General features: G+C 32.1%; 2 protein-coding genes across 3 annotated transcripts; one reads left to right on the forward strand and one right to left on the reverse strand.

The window, feature by feature from the left end:
• Window positions 1-3,480: 3,480 nt before the first annotated feature.
• Window positions 3,481-7,082, reverse strand: LOC120085227 (uncharacterized). 2 transcript variants are annotated; one of them, XM_039041125.2, is made up of 4 exons: window positions 6,925-7,082; window positions 6,498-6,655; window positions 6,208-6,308; window positions 3,481-4,185 (listed from the first exon to the last, which is right to left on the reverse strand). In XM_039041125.2, the coding sequence occupies exons 2-4, from the start codon at window positions 6,593-6,595 to the stop codon at window positions 3,668-3,670; spliced, it is 717 nt and encodes a 238-aa protein (XP_038897053.1). In that variant the 5' UTR covers window positions 6,596-6,655; window positions 6,925-7,082; the 3' UTR covers window positions 3,481-3,667. The 2 variants fall into 2 exon arrangements, with proteins under 2 accessions (XP_038897053.1, XP_038897054.1); XM_039041126.2 differs by having other exon boundaries at window positions 3,481-4,098; window positions 6,925-7,060.
• Window positions 7,083-12,936: 5,854 nt separating this feature from the next.
• Window positions 12,937-19,567, forward strand: SWI3C (SWITCH/sucrose nonfermenting 3C). The gene is made up of 9 exons (XM_039041701.2): window positions 12,937-13,166; window positions 13,346-13,906; window positions 14,379-14,920; window positions 15,408-15,768; window positions 15,847-15,923; window positions 17,084-17,220; window positions 17,976-18,046; window positions 18,146-18,306; window positions 18,810-19,567. Exons 1-9 carry the CDS (start codon window positions 13,139-13,141, stop codon window positions 19,287-19,289), a joined length of 2,418 nt encoding a protein of 805 aa, XP_038897629.1. The 5' UTR covers window positions 12,937-13,138; the 3' UTR covers window positions 19,290-19,567.
• The last annotated feature ends 559 nt before the right edge of the window (window positions 19,568-20,126 follow it).

A 20,126-nucleotide genomic window follows, 5' to 3' on the forward strand; every position in this document is an offset into this window, starting at 1 on the left:
GGATTGTCGGGTATTTAGAAACGATAGGTCCCTTTTGTATGCAATTTATTTTTAATTTTTGAAAATTAAGCATTTAATATCACTATCTTCGTATATTGATATATATGTTTTACTGGAGTGTTTTCAAAATCAAAATTAAAATTTGTAAAACTAAGATCTTATTTGGTGATCATTTTATTTTTGAAAATTAAGGCATGTTCCTCCTCTTACAATGATTTATATCATTCTTGAGTACAATGATTGAATTTTTAGTCAAAAACAAGTTTAAGTTACGGTCTCGTTTGGTAACCATTATGTTTTTAACAATTAAGCATATAGATACTATTTTTACTTTCAAATTATTTAATTTGTTATCTATTTTTTAACAATGATTTTTTTTTTTAAAAAAAAAAACTAAAATTTGAAAACTAAAAAAGTAGGTTTTAAATATTTGTTCTTGTCTTAGAATTTTAGGTAAGAATTCAACTATTATACTTAGGAAATATGCAAATTATTATAAAAAATATGGAGGATTGGACTTAATTTTCAATAATACAGAATAAAAAACGAAATAGTTTCCAAACAGAGCCATACTTTTTTTTTCAGATTTCAAAATCTTGCTTGTGGAAGTAATGTCTACAGACTTAATTTTAAAAAATAAAGCAAAATAGTTATCAAACGGAGCCTTAAAAAAATAGTTTTCTAGTTTTTTGAATTTGGTTAAATAGATTATAGGTCTTTCATTTCATCGAGTAAAATTGTGTGAAACAAGCACACATTTTCAAAAACAAAAAATTAAATGGTTACTAAACGAAGTTGTAATTTTTAGATTTATAATCTTGTGTCAAATAGGGGGAAAAATCAATTTTATGCACAATAAATAATTGATCTCTTTCTTATTTCTCTAAATTCAATAACCTACCTTTTTTTTTTTTTTAGAAAAATCAATGAACATATATTTCAACTTTAAACCTACTGGTTCGATAAATTTTTTAAATTTCAAATATATCATCGTTTTATTAGACGCAAAATTAAAAGATTATAGACATATTGGTGAATGTGGTGATATTATATTTTGAGAACTAACATCAATTGAGTTGTTAATTTCAATATATACAAATACATGACATATTTTGTCAGTCTCAACCAATTAAAACATTATATATATTTTTCCATAAAAACATAAAAATTCCAGTCTTCAATTCACACATTGCTAAAGTTATAAAAAAAAAAAAAAAAAAAAAAAAAAAAATCATTTGTGAGATTGCAAATATTAATTAAAATTTATGAGTCAACTTATTGTAAATTCCTTGTTCCAAGTTTTTTCTTTAAAAGTAGACAACATGGTAATATTTGAATCATAATATACAAAAAAAAAAAAAAAAATCATATAATATAAAAATTGATTTCTTTCAATTCGTTTAAAAAACATTTTGCATCTCAATTCAATAGGGCAATTTGAAGCAAATTGTGTAAATTTTACAATAATTTTCTTCACAAGTAATAATAATTGGTAAGAAAAAAAAAAAAAAAAAGGAAATTTGAGGAATTCAACAAGTGTGCCAAAAAGACCTAACTTTTAGACATTAGTAGGCCTTGTAAATTACACTTGTGGAAATCTTTTGATTAAAAAAATCAATAATTAGATGCATGAATATAAGCCCAAAAGAGCAAGGTAATAAATCATATTTAAGATAAGTCTACTCTATACGCATGAATATATTATTTTTCTGGTGGATTAAATAATAATAAAAAGGTTGTTTTTTAAATTATTAATAATAATAGAAAGGTGAAAGCAATGTCATCCTAAAAAAACATAGAATCTCTCACCTAAATATATTCTAACTCTTCTTTTTTGTTGTTTTTTTTCTTCACAAACATTTTGGTCAATTCCAAAGTGAAATGAAAATATCATCTTATTCTCTCTATTTTCATCCAAAGAAGTATTCTAACATTTTATTAATAATTAAAATCTCATTTGATAATCATTTGATTTTTTTTAAAAAAATTAAGTTTATTTAATCCAATTTTTTTACCATAATTTGCATATGACTTATGTATTATGATTGAATTCTTAGCCAAATTTCAAAAAGCAAAAACAACTTTTTGAAAGCTACCTTTTTTAGTTCTTAAAATTTGACTTAGTTTTTTTAATCATCGGTGAAAAATAGACAACAGATAAAGAGATTTGGAGGTGAAAATAGTATCTATAGGCTTAATTTTAAAAAGCAAAATGCTTATCAAAAGGAATTACAATTTTTTTTTTCTTTTTAATATTTTGAGGGTTTGAATTGAATTCCCCTTTTTCTTTATTGTAATTTAACATTTCGTGAATATGATTATTATATGGAATACAATATATGGTCTAAAAGAATGATGTAATCTACAAATTTCATATTGTATATATTTTAGTAATATTAATAAAAAAATACACATCCTTTTTCAAAAACTCGAAACCGCCTACTACCAGTAGTAGTTGAGCAAACGAAATAAAATAATTTTAATAATCAACTAGGCATAGAAATTAATAAATAACTGTGGAAGTTCATTGAACCCACCAAGCAAGAGATGGAATTTATCAATTTGAGACATGAATAAGTTAGAACTTTGGATTGATAGTTATAATATATGTATTTTTTGTTGGTAATGAAAACTACTAGGAAATTTCCTTTATAATTCCAAGTCAAGTGTATGGACCAAATTTAGCCATCACTAGAGTTTGTAGAGGCTGCTAAATTAAGATGCTTCATCTTAAAAACAAAGTTGGAAAAAACCATGCTGATAGATGGCCATGAAAGACTATGAAAAAGAGAATAGTCCTTATAGGGGAAGAGACTATGAATACTTGTGGATTGTGTGGAATTTTAACATACACATGTATATATTTCAAAAAATTAATTCCAATTTAATTAATTGAAAATTTATTTTAAATAACAAAACTGTTGAAAATATTTACAAATAATAGCAAAATATCATTATTATTTGTGATAGATCGGAATAAATTACTGTCTATATCTATCATGGTCTAACGTAGATAGACGTTGAAATTTTACTATATATATAAATATTTTTATTTATTTTTCTATATTTGAAAACAACTCTAATTAATTAGAATAGAATAACCAAGAGAAAAGGATTTGACTGATACTTATAGAAAAGAGTAAAATTAATTAAGATAATTACAATTTATTATGAAATCAAAGCTTAAAACTAGAAATTGTTATTCTTAAGTTATGTATCTCATTTATTTTCAATTTGATTTTAAGTTTAGGTTGAAACTTAAGCTAATAAACACGATTCATAAATTTTTTGTATTGTCAATATTTTTAAAAACGAAGGCAAATTTTGGAAAGAAAAAAATTTAAAACTTGTTTAGTTTTTATATTTGACTGAGAATTCAACCTTTTTAAAAAACTGAAAGAACCTAAACAAAAATAGAAAATAATAGAAAAATAAAAACAAAAATAGTCATCAAACCTTATGTGGGACCCCAGAAAGCCATTAGAAACATCTCCCACTTAAAACCTGATATTGATATGGAAGAAAGAAACAATGGGCAATAATGAAACAATAATGAGATGTTTTAAGAGGACAGGACCAAAAAAAAAAAAAAAAAAAAGACAGATTGAAGACATTTTTAGAATGTTTTTTTGCACAAATATACAGTTCACATCCCAGGCAGCTGCTATCATCTTTGGCTTTCTCTTCTGTATTTTCTTTCTTTATGCACAAATTTGGATGATCCATACATCCCAAAGCTATGTATCTCATTCAAATGATTCCCAACCTCAACAGATTTTCTTCTATGCTTACCATAGACCAGCACTCTACCACTCCTTACTCGAATTCCATGACCTCTCGGCCTCAACGATTTTCTCATTCGAGAACTTCTGTGGTTCCTCCTCCATCGACGACATGCCCGTCTGCTACTTCTCGACTCGACATGTTCAGGGACATTGCTCGAGTCGCTTGTTGACCCATGTTGACATTTTCCTTCTTCGCTTTCAAACTCTTCTTCCAGGTCTCTTCTCCTAAGGTGTCGTCTTCTTGTTCTTTTGACACTGGCAAGCTTGATACACATGAAAGTGCAGCAGTACTCCCATGCATAGAAATAGGAAGCTAAACACGTCCATATCATTTTGCAGAGACCCCGACCAATGCATCCAAAGATGCCAATTTTATGTAATAAACATAGGAATAAAAGAACTGCATAGATAAAGGCAAATTCAAGTGCTGAACTAATGTTCTAAGTAATAATCAACAAACAAAAATGCACATGTATTATTTGGTACTAAGTTTTAAGTTATGAAGCATGTACACTCATTTTAGGCTGAGTGTCCATGTCAAAACGCTCCAAATACATGTCTGACACGCAATTTTGTGTCCTATTTTTGGTTTCAGGCACGTGTGGACATATTTGGGACACTTCCTGGATATGCTTGAGTAAAGAGAAAATGGTCTAATCTTTTATGCCAGACCCAAATTTAAAGCCCAAACATGATCATTTATTTAAAAAAAAAAAAAAAAAAAAAAAAAACTGTATCCCAACGTGTCAATGTCCTTGTTTTGTTTTAAATTGGCATATCGCCATGTCCGTGTAAGTTTGTCCATGCTTCTTAGGTTCTAATTAAGGGTATACATGGATTGGGTTGTGTTAGGTTGAGGGTGTTTTTTGGATCAACTCGAAAATTCGGGTTGGTTGGATTAGCAATGAGTTGGGTTGGGTTAGGTTGGGTTGTCGGGTTATAATTTGTTTTTTTTTTCTTTTTAATTAAAAATATGTAAAAATATATACAACACATTACTAATAACTAAAATCTCATCAAATTCAAATGCTAAATATCAATTATACCAAAGATATTTATTGCAAACTTCAAATAAAGACAAATATCATAACAATTTTAAAATAAAAATATTTAAAATTCACAAAGTAATCAAATTTTAAACAAAGATAAATATATATAGTATATTTTATTTATATATATAAAATTCGGGTTGGGTTGGGTCAACCCAAATTTTTTTTAGCCAACCCATGACCCAACCCAACCCAACAAAAATAGAGAAAGCTTAACCCAACCCAACCCAACCCAAAAACAAAACTAACCCAACCCAACCCTTATATTTTGGGTTGGGTAGTCCGGGTTGTTCGGGTTGTCGGGTTTGAACACCCCTAGTTCTAATGATTTAAAATTGTCATTATGACTTGTAAGTTTGTAACTAAAACATCTAGACTGGATTTGGATCCCTTCGGCCTTTCTTGAGAAATTTCTTTTTATCTTGTGAGCATATGATTTAGAGTCATACCAGGTATAGTAGTATAAGGTTATAGATATATAAACATTATTATACAATAAACATTAGAGTGTATTCCCTATCACATTGCAATTACATCAGTAAGCCATATACTTGATGGCCTAAAACTTCATTTGATGATAACTAGAAGTCATCACATTTCGAAACACAGGGAAAATAGCTACATTTTCCCATACCATATAAGGTTATTCAGCATTTTATCATTATATAATATACAGTAAGTTACTGATGTTAGCAACTTTAATTTGGCCGCTAAAAAAGTTGAGAGATATGAATTAATACATTTCAAAACATAGAAGAAACAATGACATGTTTCCACACTATATTAAATTAGTTTAAACTATTGAACTGGAAATGTTTTATAAATAAGAGAAACTAGATCGTAATAGTGTAACTTGGTTGTAACTTGTAATGAAATATGTTGGTAACCTTGCTATGCTTACATAATTAACCGGGCTTATATATGAAGTTGTACGTTAGAATATAAGTTAGTCACCAAACGGTGTGTTTGTTTGGTCTCTAAACTTTCAAAATTACAAATTTAATCCCATCACATTCAAACTTTTTAAAATCCACCGATTTACTAGAAAATAGAAAAAGAATTTTAACAATCTTAAATTTGTTAAGGACCACAAAAGATTGAAAGTTCAAGGATTTATTAGACAATTGAAAGTCGGGGGTCTATTAGATAATTTTAAAAGTTAAAGTATTAATAGGCTCAAACTTTAAACTTGAGAGACTAAACTTATAATTTAACCTAAGTAGTACTTTTAGATAATTTAACCTAAGTAGTACTTTTAGATAACTTCGGACCTCGCTATGCAAGGATTTAGCTGCTTTCTCGAAACCATGGAAAACGGAGAAATTCCAGCATATTAGTACAGACGTACACAAAAACTATATTGTTTCACTCACCAAAGTATGAAAGGATCAAGACCATTCCCATCTTTAGCAAATTGGAAACACAGAAATTTTCTATGTAGCATATGAAATCCCATGTTGATCCACAAACTGAACTGCGAACATGTGCAAGCAGTGACAAAAACAGGTAAACAATACTCAAATCAAAACGAAAAAAATACGACAAAATCAGGTAATCAGTATTCAATAGAGAAAACACACAACGTGACAAAATCAGGTAAATGATTAAGTTTACGGATAGAAGCCACATGCTGAGAAAATCAAAAGCAAATAAGGGAACCAACCTGCAGGATCTTCCAGAGAGAAAATCAAGTGGAGATCCAAAGACTTTGCCAATGGCCGAAAAAATACCAGAGGTCAATGAACTGGCTACATTACCCATTACGCTTATAGATTCAGCATCCCCTAAAAACTAACGAATCACGGCAAAAACAAAACACTCCTGCGAAAAAATATGAAATTGTGAAACCCCAAGACCTAAATTGAAAAACAAATTACAACAATATACATCTTAACTAGAAGGGACGATCGTAGAAATGGGTTAGGGTTTAATTAAAAGCAGTATCGAGTATGAATCATAAGTAATTTTTCAATTGCAGTATGAGATTTGCACTTCAGAGCAATCAAAGAAGCTTGTTCGGGAAATCGAATTCGTAGAATCATAAGCAGAACCAAAGGAACTGAAAATGCAAATACTGAAGAAGCAATTACATGGATTGGAATGGTTGAAGAGCACCGGGAAATGAATAACAGCAGGCGGAAGAAGGACGGCGGGTGTCTCATTTCCACTGTGGGAAGATAACCGTCGGGCAGACCGGAAGAAGTTCAGAGTGTTTCAGAGAAATTTGGAGGATTTGGATATGCGGCCCATTAGCAGGCCCTTCTTTTACTACGATAAAAGCCCAATTGTTTTCTTCGTACAAGTCCAAGTTTTTTTATGGAAAATTGTGAAAAATACTAAAAATAAATAAATAAATAAAAACTTTTCTACGATTGACCTCTTTATTATTTTAATGTGATAGACCACTTTTATCCTCGATTTAAAATGTTTCCATTTTCCTCTATTTTCTCTCTCTTTCAACAATCAAAAAACGAAAATTCAATGCAACATCAATATTACATTCCATTGTCTGTCAACATTTATTCTAAACCAACATTGTATCATCAACATTCAATGTTATTAATATCAAACACGAGATAAGTAATGGAAGATTGTTATCAGTTCTTCACTTTCAATCGATTTCATATTTTTAAAGTAAGGGAAGATGTTTTAACATTTTGCTCAATTTGTAATCTTGGATGGAAAGAAACTGAAAAATGTGTGAAGACAAGTGGTTATTTAGCTAAGATAGAGTTGTATCAATGAAGATATAACCGAAACAAGATTATCGTTTTTGCATAAAAAGTGCGTGATCTCTGACCTCATGTGTGTGATTGCTGATCTCGGGTGCGCGGTCGTTGAGTTCTCTCACTTTGCAATTTTGTTTTGGTAATTTATCCATCGAGACAACTTTGTTTTTTTTTGCTAAATGGCCACTCATTTTCATATAGTTTTTTGTGTTCTTTTAAAAAATTCTTATGAAAATAGTAGAATTTAAAAGAATATTGAATATAAATGGTCTTACAAAGTTTAAACCTATACATAATTTATTTTTGGAATATTAAAGTCAAAGATTATTTATGTTTTTATTTCATTTACAAGCATGATTGGAAATAACGCAAAAGACGTATGAAAACTTGATCATTTAGCTAAAAGGGAGTTGCATCGACAAAAATATGATTAAAACAAAAGTATTGTTTGCATGGACAAAGTAGAGATTGTTGACCTCGGGTGCACGATCGTTGAGTTCTCATGTTGCAATTTTGTTTTGGTCATAGTTCTCTAAATACAATTTTGAGCTAACCACCACTTGTTTTCATACATTTTTCTCTGTTATTTCCAAAAACTCTTATAAAAAAAACAAATTTTAAAAGAATATTGAATATAAATGGCCTTACAACATTTAAACTTATACATATCTTGCTTTTGGATTATTAAAGTTAAAGATTGTTTAAGTTCTTATTCAATTTACAAGTATGGTTGGAAATAACAAGAAAAAACGTATGAAAGTGAGTGGTCATTTAACAAAAAACGAAATTGTATCAGTGGAGGTATGATCAAAACAAAATTGCATAGTGAAAACTTAATGATCGTGCACTCTAGGTGAACAATCCCGCAGTTTTTACGTACAAAAGATAATTTTGTTTTGGTTATATCTTTATCGATACAACTCTATTTTAGTCAAATGACCACATGTTCTTATACATTTTTTTGTATTCTTTTCAACCATGCTTATAAATTGAGTAAAATGTTAAAACATCTTTACTTTTAAATGACATTGATTTTTCATTTTTGATTGTTGAAAGGGAAGAACAAAAGGGACGGAGAAAAAAAAAGGGGGAATATTTAATATCGAGGGTACAAGTAATACTCCACATATTAAAATGATTAAAAAAAAAACAAACAGACATATTTTCAAGAAGAGGTCAATAGAGAAGTTTTTGTTTTTTATTTTAATTTATTTTAAAATTATTTTTTAGGTGAAGTTGGGCACTTTTTGGGGAATTTTAAATGGAAGTTGTCATTTTATTTATTTTTAATTATTATTAAAAAAAAATCTCGATAATGAAAAATGCCTAAAAAGTTAAAAGTATTTGCGAGAATAACCACGTAGAATTTTCATTTTTTAAAATCTTATAACTCTAGCCATTTTCAAGTACTATTATTCAAATACATGATTTATTATAAATATTATGGTAATTGATATCCATTAGATATTCACGCTCAGTGTTGATTGACCACGTGTCATAGTCCCATTTTCTCAAGTGTTGTTCATGTATCTCAAAATTACACGCTGATATTGTCAAGTAATCTACCTCCTACTTGCCAAATTACCTATAAATAATGACATTGGTGGGTTTTGTAGGACACATATATTGGTAAGAAATCTAAAAGACTTGGAGAAATGTCCATATTTTTCCATTTCCTATAATTTTCTTTATTTAATTTAATAATGTAGTTATTTTAAATATATTTTATTATTATATTATATTTTCCACGTCCGTTTTCCTTTGTGCTCCTCAATTTTACAATATGATTCATCTTGCTGACCCAATTTTCGAGAGGTAATTGATGGCTTATTGATATTATTATTATTATTATTATTATCATTATCTACAATCAAATATTTTTGGGATCTAAAACCACAATTGAATTAGTAGTTAATGTTTTATTTATTGAGTTATGCTCAAATTGATAGATAATTAATTGCATAAAATGTCATTTTAGTTTTTGTATTTTGGATCGCATTCTATTTTGGTCCACATATTTTATAATATATTTTTAATAGATTTCAAAATTAATCACCATTGTTAGTAGGAAGGATTTTTCAAATTAAATTTCGTAAAATAATAATGATAATCTTCCTTTAGAAAAGTAAAAAAGTAAAAATGATATCATTATATAAACTAACACTAGGATCCTCTTTGAATTGACTTGAGAAAAAAATATTTTTTTTATAGAAAAATTCATTTTTATTTAAACACTTTTGATAAAAAGAATTATTAAAATATACTTGAAAATCTATTTTAGTGATTGTCAAACGTTTCAGTTTCTTTCAATTTGACTTATTTTTAAATTAAACATTTGAAGATACCTTTCAAATACACCATAAGTCATAAGGGATGGTCGTTTATTGAGAATAGAAATACTAAAATTGTGTATTTACCATTTGAAGACTAAAATAATTGAACCATACTAAAATTGTGTATTTACCATTTGAAGACTAAAATAATTGAACCAAAATATGATTTTAACTTATTTTGTATTATACATTCGTATATACTTTTATTAAAGTTCCCCTAAAAACATGTTGGTTTTGGTGCCCATTAAGTAACAAAATTGATGGAGAATTTAATGGGTTGGACATTGATTAAATTATACCAGAGTAATGATTTGGAGACATTTTTTGTAACGTAATATTCAACCTAACAAATATTCATTAGTTGTAAAGTGAGCATAATCTATCTTATTTGAAGTCGGAGGTTCAAATTTTCATCTCTATTTATATTTTTTAAAAAACCACAAGTATTTATCGATGGTCTGAGTAGTTATGTTCACTATGTTATAGAAGATGGGCAACCATCAAATCTAGCCTTGAGTGTCATTTATTTTCCATTGCTCACCTTGGGTTGATGGAGTCAATGGTTTTATGAAGTAACAAAATAAGGGTTGTCTACACCAGCCAATGGTTAGATGGCTAATAGTTGATACAAGCTTGTAGATTTTAACTCTATTGTCATGAGGTTTTTAGGAGATATATGTGAAGTTTATCAAACTTTTGTAAAGTTTGTGTGATGTTTGAAACTTTTTGAGTGCTTAAAATATTTTATAACTTGTTATCGGTAGGATTTTGCTATGTAAGGTGGATAGTAAGATCTAGAAACGTTCTTACCCACTATATGATTAACAAGAGAGTCTCATAAGGACTACTACTAAAGGGATGTTTAGGGCAAGAAGTTGATTATTATACTCTAGGTTATTATAGTTAGGTTTTAATAGTTTGTGTTTGGGGTGTAGATTATTTTGGTATGGATTATAATAGTATGTGATTGAGATGTAAATTATTTTAGTTTGAGAATGAAATAGTAAACATCGTAGCAATGAATAAAAAAAAATTATGAATGTAAAATAGTAAAAACTGTAGCAAATGAGATTTTTGAAATAGTGTTTACTATAACTAATTAAGAGTTTTGAAATAGTATTTACTGTAACATGAAGTGGTTATTATAATCTTTGCCCTAGACGTCCTCTGAGTTTTTAATCAGAAGGAGAGAATAATGCAAAAAAAAAAAAAAAAAAAAAAAGTAAGAAAGAAAATAAATAGATAAAACAAAATTTAGAGAAATAAACCATCAAAACTTAGGCCACGTTTGCCCACATTAATAGGAATAAAAAAAGGTCCCATTTGCTTATTTTTTGTGTTGTTTATTTGTACGGACACATAGGCCCCACATCCAAATATGTAATGAAATAACACAATTTGATTGATGAATGAAGTCGTCAGATGTGCTGTTATGGAATCTGAAGATCATATGCTTAGGACCTCCTTCTTCGAATAGTTGGAATGTTTATTTGAGCTAGCTAATGTTTAGGAAAATCAAGCTCAATTTGATTGCGCTTGAGAATTACATCCCATAATTACCGTTGCCGCTATAATTATCGTTACAACTACCATTATTGTTACTGTTACAAATGAAAAGTTAACAAATTTGATATATGTGATTACCGTTGCAGCTTGACCCTTAGAGGTAAACAGTCAATTTCACAAAATTCATAATTTTAAGTAAATGTGATAAAAATTAATCCAATTATGTTTGCGATTCAAGCTCATTGTAATTGATCAATCAATGGAATTTCATTATGACTACACCAATGTTAATTGAAATTTGGTAAACATAGTCTAAATGTAATCCGTTTGTGGTTTATATAGCAATCATGGGATTTAGCGAGCTGATAAGCTTAGTTAAATTTGGAAGTTAATTTTTTTACCCTCTTTATAGAAAACAAACGAACAATACAAACAAAACTAAATTGAGCCAGAATCAAAAAGGGTGATTTCCAACCAAATTCATGGTGATTTATATCTTCAAGCGTGGGAAGCCAATTCGTGGACAACAATATTATACTTACGATCTACCAAAAGAAAACCCTTAAGAAGCCAATAATGATAAATATCACAAATGACACCAACGAATTCTTAGAGCTCATTCGCATATTGTTAATTTTCAAATGGAAAGACATTGGGGAGGGACCGTTTGAGAGATAGTAATTGAATGAGTTTGTAACGTAATGTAATCCAAAATTCACGTTTGGATTGAACGTATTGGACCCGATTTGTAATACTAAATTCATTTCATCTTCACAGTTTTCAACCCAATCATCTTTACCACAATTTTCACGTTTTATGATTTCATTTTCATCATGCCTTCTATTACTCAGATTTCCAATAATCTTGATTACATTACAGCTCCTCAAATAGTCATTAGAGAATCTTTGGAAACATCTCAAATAGAAGAAAAACCTGCCTTAATGACCCAAAAAATACCTTCATAAAGAGTCACCACCTCAAAAATTCAACAGAATTAGAGAACACAATAAAAAATAAAAAAAAAATTGAATCTCTCACTTTATAATCGATTATTTATACCTTAACCAGTTGAATTGTAAAAGTAGCATTACTCAAAAAAAAAAAAAAAGATAAGGAATTTGTAAAATAGAATTAAAATTTAAAGGCGATCAAATTAAGAGGGCATTTGGGACAAAGACTATCCTAAGACTATAATAATCAACTTTGGCTGTAGTAAATACTATTTTAAAACCTTCAATTAGCCATAGTAAATACTATTTTAAAACCTCCATTTACTATAATATTTACTATTTCTTAAAGTTTTTACTATTTTATTTTCATTATTTGCTATAATGTCAACTATTTTTTTCTCAAACTAAAATAGTTTTCATCTCAAAACTCATATTATTATGACTTAAATTAAAATAATCTATATCCCATATACGAACTATTAGCTCTGTTATAATAATTTAGGATTATAATAATGGACGAAAAAAGAACGGCGGAAAGGAAAAAAAAAAAAGAAAAAAGGGAAATAGTATTAAGAATTTGATTTGGGGAAAGAGAGAAGAAAAGCCAAAGCTGTGAGTCACAGAAGCAAACGCAAAGGAAAGAGAGGAGAGAGAGAGGAAGTTAGAGAGAGAGAGAGAGAAGAAGAGCCCTATTTCTCTCTCCTCTTCTTCCCCAATGCTTTCAATTTCGTAGCATAACAACAATCAACGACCCCACAATTTTCTCTTTTCTGATTTCCTTCAACAATGCCACCTTCCCCTTCCTTCCCATCTGGTAACTTCTTCTGACCTAAATTTCTCTTTCTCTCTCTCTCTCTCTTTCTATATTTTCCATCTTCTTCTTCTTCTTCTTCTCTGTGATTTTTTCATCATTTACACATTCTCCGCTTCATTTCTCATCTCCAATTCTGTTTATACTGTCTAATTTTTGCTTTTAACAAAACCCCATCTCAGGGTCTCGTGGAAAATGGCGGAAAAAGAAGAGGGATTCGCAAATTGGCCGCAGAAACAACTATAATAGCAACGGTACCAACAGACATGATGACGACGATGAAGATGAAGACCTTGTTGCTGCTGAAAATGAGGAAATGGAACGCGATAACAACGATGATTCTGAGGACCCTCAGATTAGTCTTCACCCCGCGCCAAATTCCGCCATTCAGGAGACTGAACTTCTGTCGGATGATAAAGTGCGAGTCTCTGAGTTTCCTCAGGTCGTTAAGCGGGCTGTCACTCGGCCTCACTCTTCTGTGATGGCCGTTGTGGCAATGGAGAGGACAAATCAGTACGGAGAGAGTAAGGGCATGCCTGGAAATTCCTTGATTTTGGAGAATGTGTCTTATGGGCAACTCCAGGCACTGTCTGCTATGCCGGCGGATAGTCCGGCTTTGCTGGATCAGGAGAGGGCGGAGGCTGGGAATGCTGCGTATGTTGTAACTCCACCGCCGATTATGGAAGGGCGTGGCGTGGTTAAGACGTTTGGGAGTAGGGTGCATGTTGTCCCTATGCACTCAGGTCTGATCCTCTCGTTCCATTCAAGCTATATTTTTGGGGAAAACAATGTGCATTTTACCATCTGTAACTTCATTTGTTGTGGGATAAGTTAATGGATGACAGAAAAAAATGCGACCTAATTGTGTATGCAAACGACTATTTAGGGAATTCAAATGCGTTTTCTTCCCTCGATGAAATACCAACTCCAAAATTTAAGATATATGGTTGAATAGCTTGAATTCATCAATAATTTTACTTGCTAAGTTCTGTAGTTTAGTGTGATCAAATTTAAGTCAGGATCTGTGTGGGTAGAAAAACTATAGTAGATTTTGTGTGTGTTAGTATATTAGGTAGCAAGTTTAAAGCATCTACACTCAATTTATGCCTCCGGATTCGTGCACCTAATGAATAAAAGGGGGAGAGGAATATTATCTAACATGTTACATGCCTACGGCAAATTTCTATCATGTGACAATGGATTTTTTGGAAACAGATTGGTTTTCACCCGCCACGGTGCATCGACTTGAGAGACAAGTTGTTCCACATTTTTTCTCTGGGAAATTGCCTGACCGCACTCCTGAAAAGTATATGGAGATTCGAAATTTTGTTGTTGCCAAATACATGGAGAATCCTGAGAAAAGGGTCACAGTTTCAGACTGCCAAGGGTTGGTTGATGGTGTCAGTAATGATGATTTAACTCGAATTGTTCGATTTCTTGATCATTGGGGTATTATTAATTATTGTGCTCCTACACCTAGCTGTGAAGCATGGAATAGCAGTTCATACTTGAGAGAAGATATGAACGGTGAGATTCATGTGCCATCAGCTGCTTTGAAGCCTATTGATAGCTTGGTCAAATTTGACAAACCAAAGTGTAGGCTCAAGGCAGCTGATGTATATTCGGCACTTCCATGCCACGATGACATTGATGGTTTGTCTGATTTGGATAACAGAATTCGAGAGCGTCTAGCTGAAAATCATTGTAGCTCTTGTTCTCTGTCTGTTCCCATTGCGTACTACCAATCACAGAAGGAGGTTAGTTTCTATCACCATATTGTACTCCATTGTTTATCTGATTCAGAGTACCTCTGGGTTGCATCATGAAACTTGTATATAAGCCTGAAAGAATTATGAAGCTTCTAAATGGTAAATTTTAGAGACCTTGGGGTCTAGGCCATTCAATTTTGCAGGGGGAGCAAATGAGAGGAAATAGTAGAGGTCTGTATGATGACTAGGCAGTTTTTTCCTCGAGCATATCCACATTTGTATTTTTGTAGTCGTTTCTTTCTTCTGACCTTGTTGAAGATTTTGCCAACTATTTTCCTTTCGTAGTTTTTTGATCTACCATGTAACATTTTGTTGCATATTTATTCCACCGAAATCTCTTTAGGCTACATCATCACTGAACTTGCATCTACAGGATGCCTTCACTTGCTATGAGGTGGAACATCAAACTGTGGATCTTGAGGCCATAGGAAATCTTTTACCTTTCGATCTTTGATGACTGGCGTTCTTGCTGCAGGTTGATGTTTTGCTTTGCTCTGATTGCTTCCATGAAGGCAAATACGTTGCTGGCCATTCAAGCATTGATTTTCTGAGGGTGGACATGGCGAAAGATTATGAACTAGATAGTGAAAATTGGACCGATCAAGAAACTCTATTGCTTTTAGAGGCAATAGAATTGTATAATGAGAATTGGAATGAAATTACTGAACACGTTGGGTCCAAGTCTAAAGCTCAATGCATTATACATTTTCTTCGTCTATCAGTGGAGGATGGCCTTCTAGAAAATGTTGATGTGCCTGGGGTTTCTCTCTCGTCAAATTCGTCACATGGAGAAGATAAGGAGAAGTCACGTTCAAATATGAACGGGAACATGGCAGGTAATTTTGAACTTTTAACTGACAGTTTCTTCATTACTTCTTGACTGTTTCTTTCTAAATATTTGTATATTTCTTTAGGATCCTCCTCTCAAGATAATAAAGAGATACATGATAGGCTCCCCTTTGCCAATTCTGGGAACCCAGTCATGGCGTTGGTACGTGTCCATTTATTTGATGCTTTATGTCTTTCATTTCATCAAGTAAAATTGAAGAATTGAATTATTTCAGAACAATATTCCAATGACCTTGAAAGGAAACCGTGTTAAAAAAGAATGCCAGTGCAAAACTATAATACTTTCATATTTTTTCCAAAATCTTGAGCATCTGCCATCTAGTTCCTCCATGTACCTTTACCATGCATTACTCCAATCAAGTAAAATTTTATGCTATCTAATTTTTTCTGGGGCCGTACCAGTATTCCATTGTGTCGGTGACTCATTTATGTGAATAACTCAGGAGTAATAGAGGTAGAAAAAGGATTAATGGTTGATGATTTGGAATAATGAGCATAGGACAATTTAGCAGTGAAGAGAGTGGTGAGGAGGCTAGCCTGTTTGAAGCTGTTTGAGACCTGGAGTGAACTAGTAGTAGTACTAGCATCAGTAGCTCGTGAGTAATAAGAATGCACACAAGGTAGAGAGAATCAAGAATCCTGTGCAAACCCCAAGGGTTGGCTTTGTTTCAAATGGGTAAGTGGTAGGTAAGTTCAGGTTTTCTGATGTCATTGTTTAAAGTATAGTGGTCACATGTCAATACAGAATAGGGCCAGGAGGCTCAGAGGTTGTCTAGAAGATTAGTTGAGTGAGGTGCTCTTGAATTGGCCTGACTCTCACTATTATTCCTTGAAAGAACTGAAAAGAAAGGGAAGAGAATGTTGAGCTCTTTTCCTATCTTCCTATCTTAATTCTTACCTTCCAGATGAATGCAAAATCATATGTTTAAATACAAATGTAAGTAAAGGGTTTCCATAAATTTTACAGTTGAGTCCAGCCTTATCTCAATAAATGATAAACTTGGTAATATCTTGATGTGCTTCTTTTTCCACCATAGATGGCTTATCTTGCTGTGCCTTTGAGAGCACTGCCTATATTCCAAGTTCTTTAATTTACAAATTACAATTGACATATTATCCTGCTAAGAAGTCAATTCCTTAGAGATATTGGACTCTTCATTTCCAATTTAATATTGATTTATGTGACTGAAAGAAAGAACGCTGACTATGAGGTTCTCTTTAGATATAGGGCTAGAGTTTCAAAAATGTGTATTTCATTTCTAAATAGGGTTGGAATTAATTTAACTTTTGGACATTTACAAGGTTGCTTTCCTCGCATCTGCTATTGGACCAAGAGTTGCTGCATCTTGTGCTCATGCATCCTTAGCTGCATTATCTGAGGACAGTGTAGCTTCCTCCGGGAGCATCTTTCAAATGGAAGGTTCTGTAAATGCTAATAGGTAAGTTTCATTTTCTTACTGATTATAAATGCTGTATCACTTATTTACTTGGATACTCTTGTTGATCCAACCTCGGTACTCGGATACTCTTCAACAAATTATGTTAATTTTTAACCTCCAACATTGTTTTTTCAGTAACTGCAAAATATTACAACATTATGTTCATTTAGAATTGGTGCATAGTCTAATGTGGTCATCTATGTTGTTTTAGTTTTATTATCCAAAAGATGCCTTTCTTCCTGTTCAACGTTCAATGGCCAATTTCCTATCTGCAAGGGATAAAAGACTCTCTCTCTCTCTTCTTTTGTTTGAACTCTTTTCTGATCTTATATCTGATGGACTGTTGGCAATGATTCTGCAGTTGATCCCAATTGGAAGCGTTCTTGTGAGTTACTGTTTTCTGTGTGAAACCTGGTTGTAAACTTGTAATGCATGTAAATGTTGGCTAGATTTATCCCACAAAAATATCTTCTTTTTTTCTTTTTTTGGTGTTATAAAAAAAAAAAAAAAAAAAAAAAGAACACCCGCACACAAAAAGGAGCATGTGCATGTATATGTATTTTACTGAGGGACAGGGACTGACATCTAAACTAATGTTAGATATGTGAGACGTTTTAGAGGATGAAACAGGTCCCTACTGGCTACTTCCCACTTCCCAGAGTTAATCTTGTGGACGTCATTATGTACTATAATGCAGTTGCATAATTTTTATTCCTAAATTATTTCAAGATTGACATTTCTTTTCCAATATTAAGGACGAATGTGGACGTCAAACAAATCAGAGATGGTGGCTCCCATGGAGAACTTCCAAATTCAGATAAAAAAGGTAATGGTTTGAGATTGACTTTTAATTATTCTTTTTCTCTTTCTTGACTAATGTTTTATATTGCCCTGAAATTTATTCAATATATGTTGCCATATTCAGATGAGAACAAGGCAGAGACAGAAGCAACAGTATTATCTTCTGAAAGAGTTAAAGATGCAGCAAAAGCAGGCCTTGCTGCCGCTGCAACAAAGGCAAAATTGTTTGCTGATCATGAAGAACGAGAAATCCAACGATTATCTGCTAATATTATAAATCATCAGGTATCACAGTTATAATTTTAAGTAGAAGTAGTCGGCACTTTTTGCTTAATCATTCAGAACTGTACGTTTGTAAGTTAATGTTCTGCTTCAACTCTACACATTTTTTCTAATTCAGACACGTTTTTTTAGCGTGTGGGACACACGTCTGATGTATCTATGTCCACACTTTCTAGGCCATGATGCATTTAAGAAATGACCGACAGAAGGTTTTTGAACATGGATGCATTGTATTTCACCATTTTCTCCAAAAATTTCCCATTCTTACTCTTGCATCTAAACGTGGCAGTGTTTTATTGGTTAAAAGCCTGTTCATAAGTTTAGGCCACGGATTTTTTTTTAGTAGTAAAATCGAATAATTAACATTTCACTAGATGGTCACCTTGTGTATTTTCCTAATCTGCATATATCAACCATCTGTTGTTTGTTGGAAAGGTTTGAAACTTATGTATTTCCTTTGGAAAGAGAAGTTGATGTTCTCTGTTTTATCTAAATTTATGCAACAGTTAAAAAGACTGGAGCTGAAGCTGAAGCAGTTTGCAGAAGTAGAAACCTTCTTGATGAAGGAATGCGAACAAGTTGAGAGGACAAGGCAGAGGTTTGTCGCAGAGCGAGCAAGAATGTTAGGTGTCCAATTTGGACCTGCTGGAGTTACGCCACCTGTGAGTTTACCAGGCGTTATCCCTTCGATGGTAGTAAACAACAGTAACACAAACAGTAGGCCGAATATGATCTCACCTCCAGCTTCACAGCCGAGCGTTTCGGGGTATAGCAACAACCAACCACTTCACCCCCACATGTCATACATGCCCCGACAACCAATGTTTGGTTTGGGACAAAGGCTACCCTTATCGGCAATTCAGCAGCAGCCGCCGCCGCCCTCAACTTCTTCTAATGCCATGTTTAATGGTCCAAGCAATGCACAACCTTCTCTCAGTCACCCAATGATGAGGCCAGTTACTGGATCCAGCTCTGGATTAGGCTGAATTTGGAAGAAAGTTTATTGAATTAATTGATTTCCTTTGAAGGTTGATGATTTGTGCAACCATGAAAAGAAAGAGGGGCAGGTAAAAGAAAAATGATAATGTTCCATGAGAGAGTTGTTCATCTGTCTAACCTTTCTTTTTTGGGAGCAAAGAGAAGGGAAATTAACCTGAGGCAATAGTAGGGATTGTAATTGCATTCAATTAGATGTAAAAAAGGCAAAAAGGAGAAAGTTGTTTAAGTAAAAAAAACCATTTATGGAAGTGCTTACATTCTTCTATTTCTTGGTATTTTACACCTTGGATGTGCTTTCCCTTGACAGTTAGATTTCAGGTAGAGCAAGATCTAGAGACAAAGGAGGATGATTAGAAGAATTAGTTATGATGAATTTACTCTTCCTTTCCCCTTTTTACTTCTCTTGATTGCCCATCTACAACTTTCACCTGATTCAATCTCAATCCTTGAATAAAAGCCGTTGTTATTTTAATTAGTGTTTCTTGATGATCCTTTTGATGCACAATGGCATGACTTCAATACCTTCAATCTCTTTAATCCCCCATCAATGGATGGAGTGTTCTTCGGCTCCATGGTTCAGAGAAAATGGCCTTTGTATTATGGCCTCTCGCAAGGACAAAGAAAAACAAGCAGTCGGTGAAACAAAAGAAAAGCATCAGAGAGATCCGGAATTTGGAGTGCTCAATCTCATACGAGAAAAAAGCACAATCCTTCCTATTCTCCTCTCTATCTGACAATTTTTTTAGCCTGCTTGTGGTTGCTTTGGCTAGATGTTCTTTTGCTTTTGGGATGTGCTTCTGTTTGATGTTGCTTGGATTGACTAC

This window comes from Benincasa hispida, chromosome 9, assembly GCF_027475165.1.
Source record: "Benincasa hispida cultivar pf3 chromosome 9, pf3_genome.v1.1, whole genome shotgun sequence".
In the NCBI taxonomy this organism is placed as follows: domain Eukaryota; kingdom Viridiplantae; phylum Streptophyta; class Magnoliopsida; order Cucurbitales; family Cucurbitaceae; genus Benincasa; species Benincasa hispida.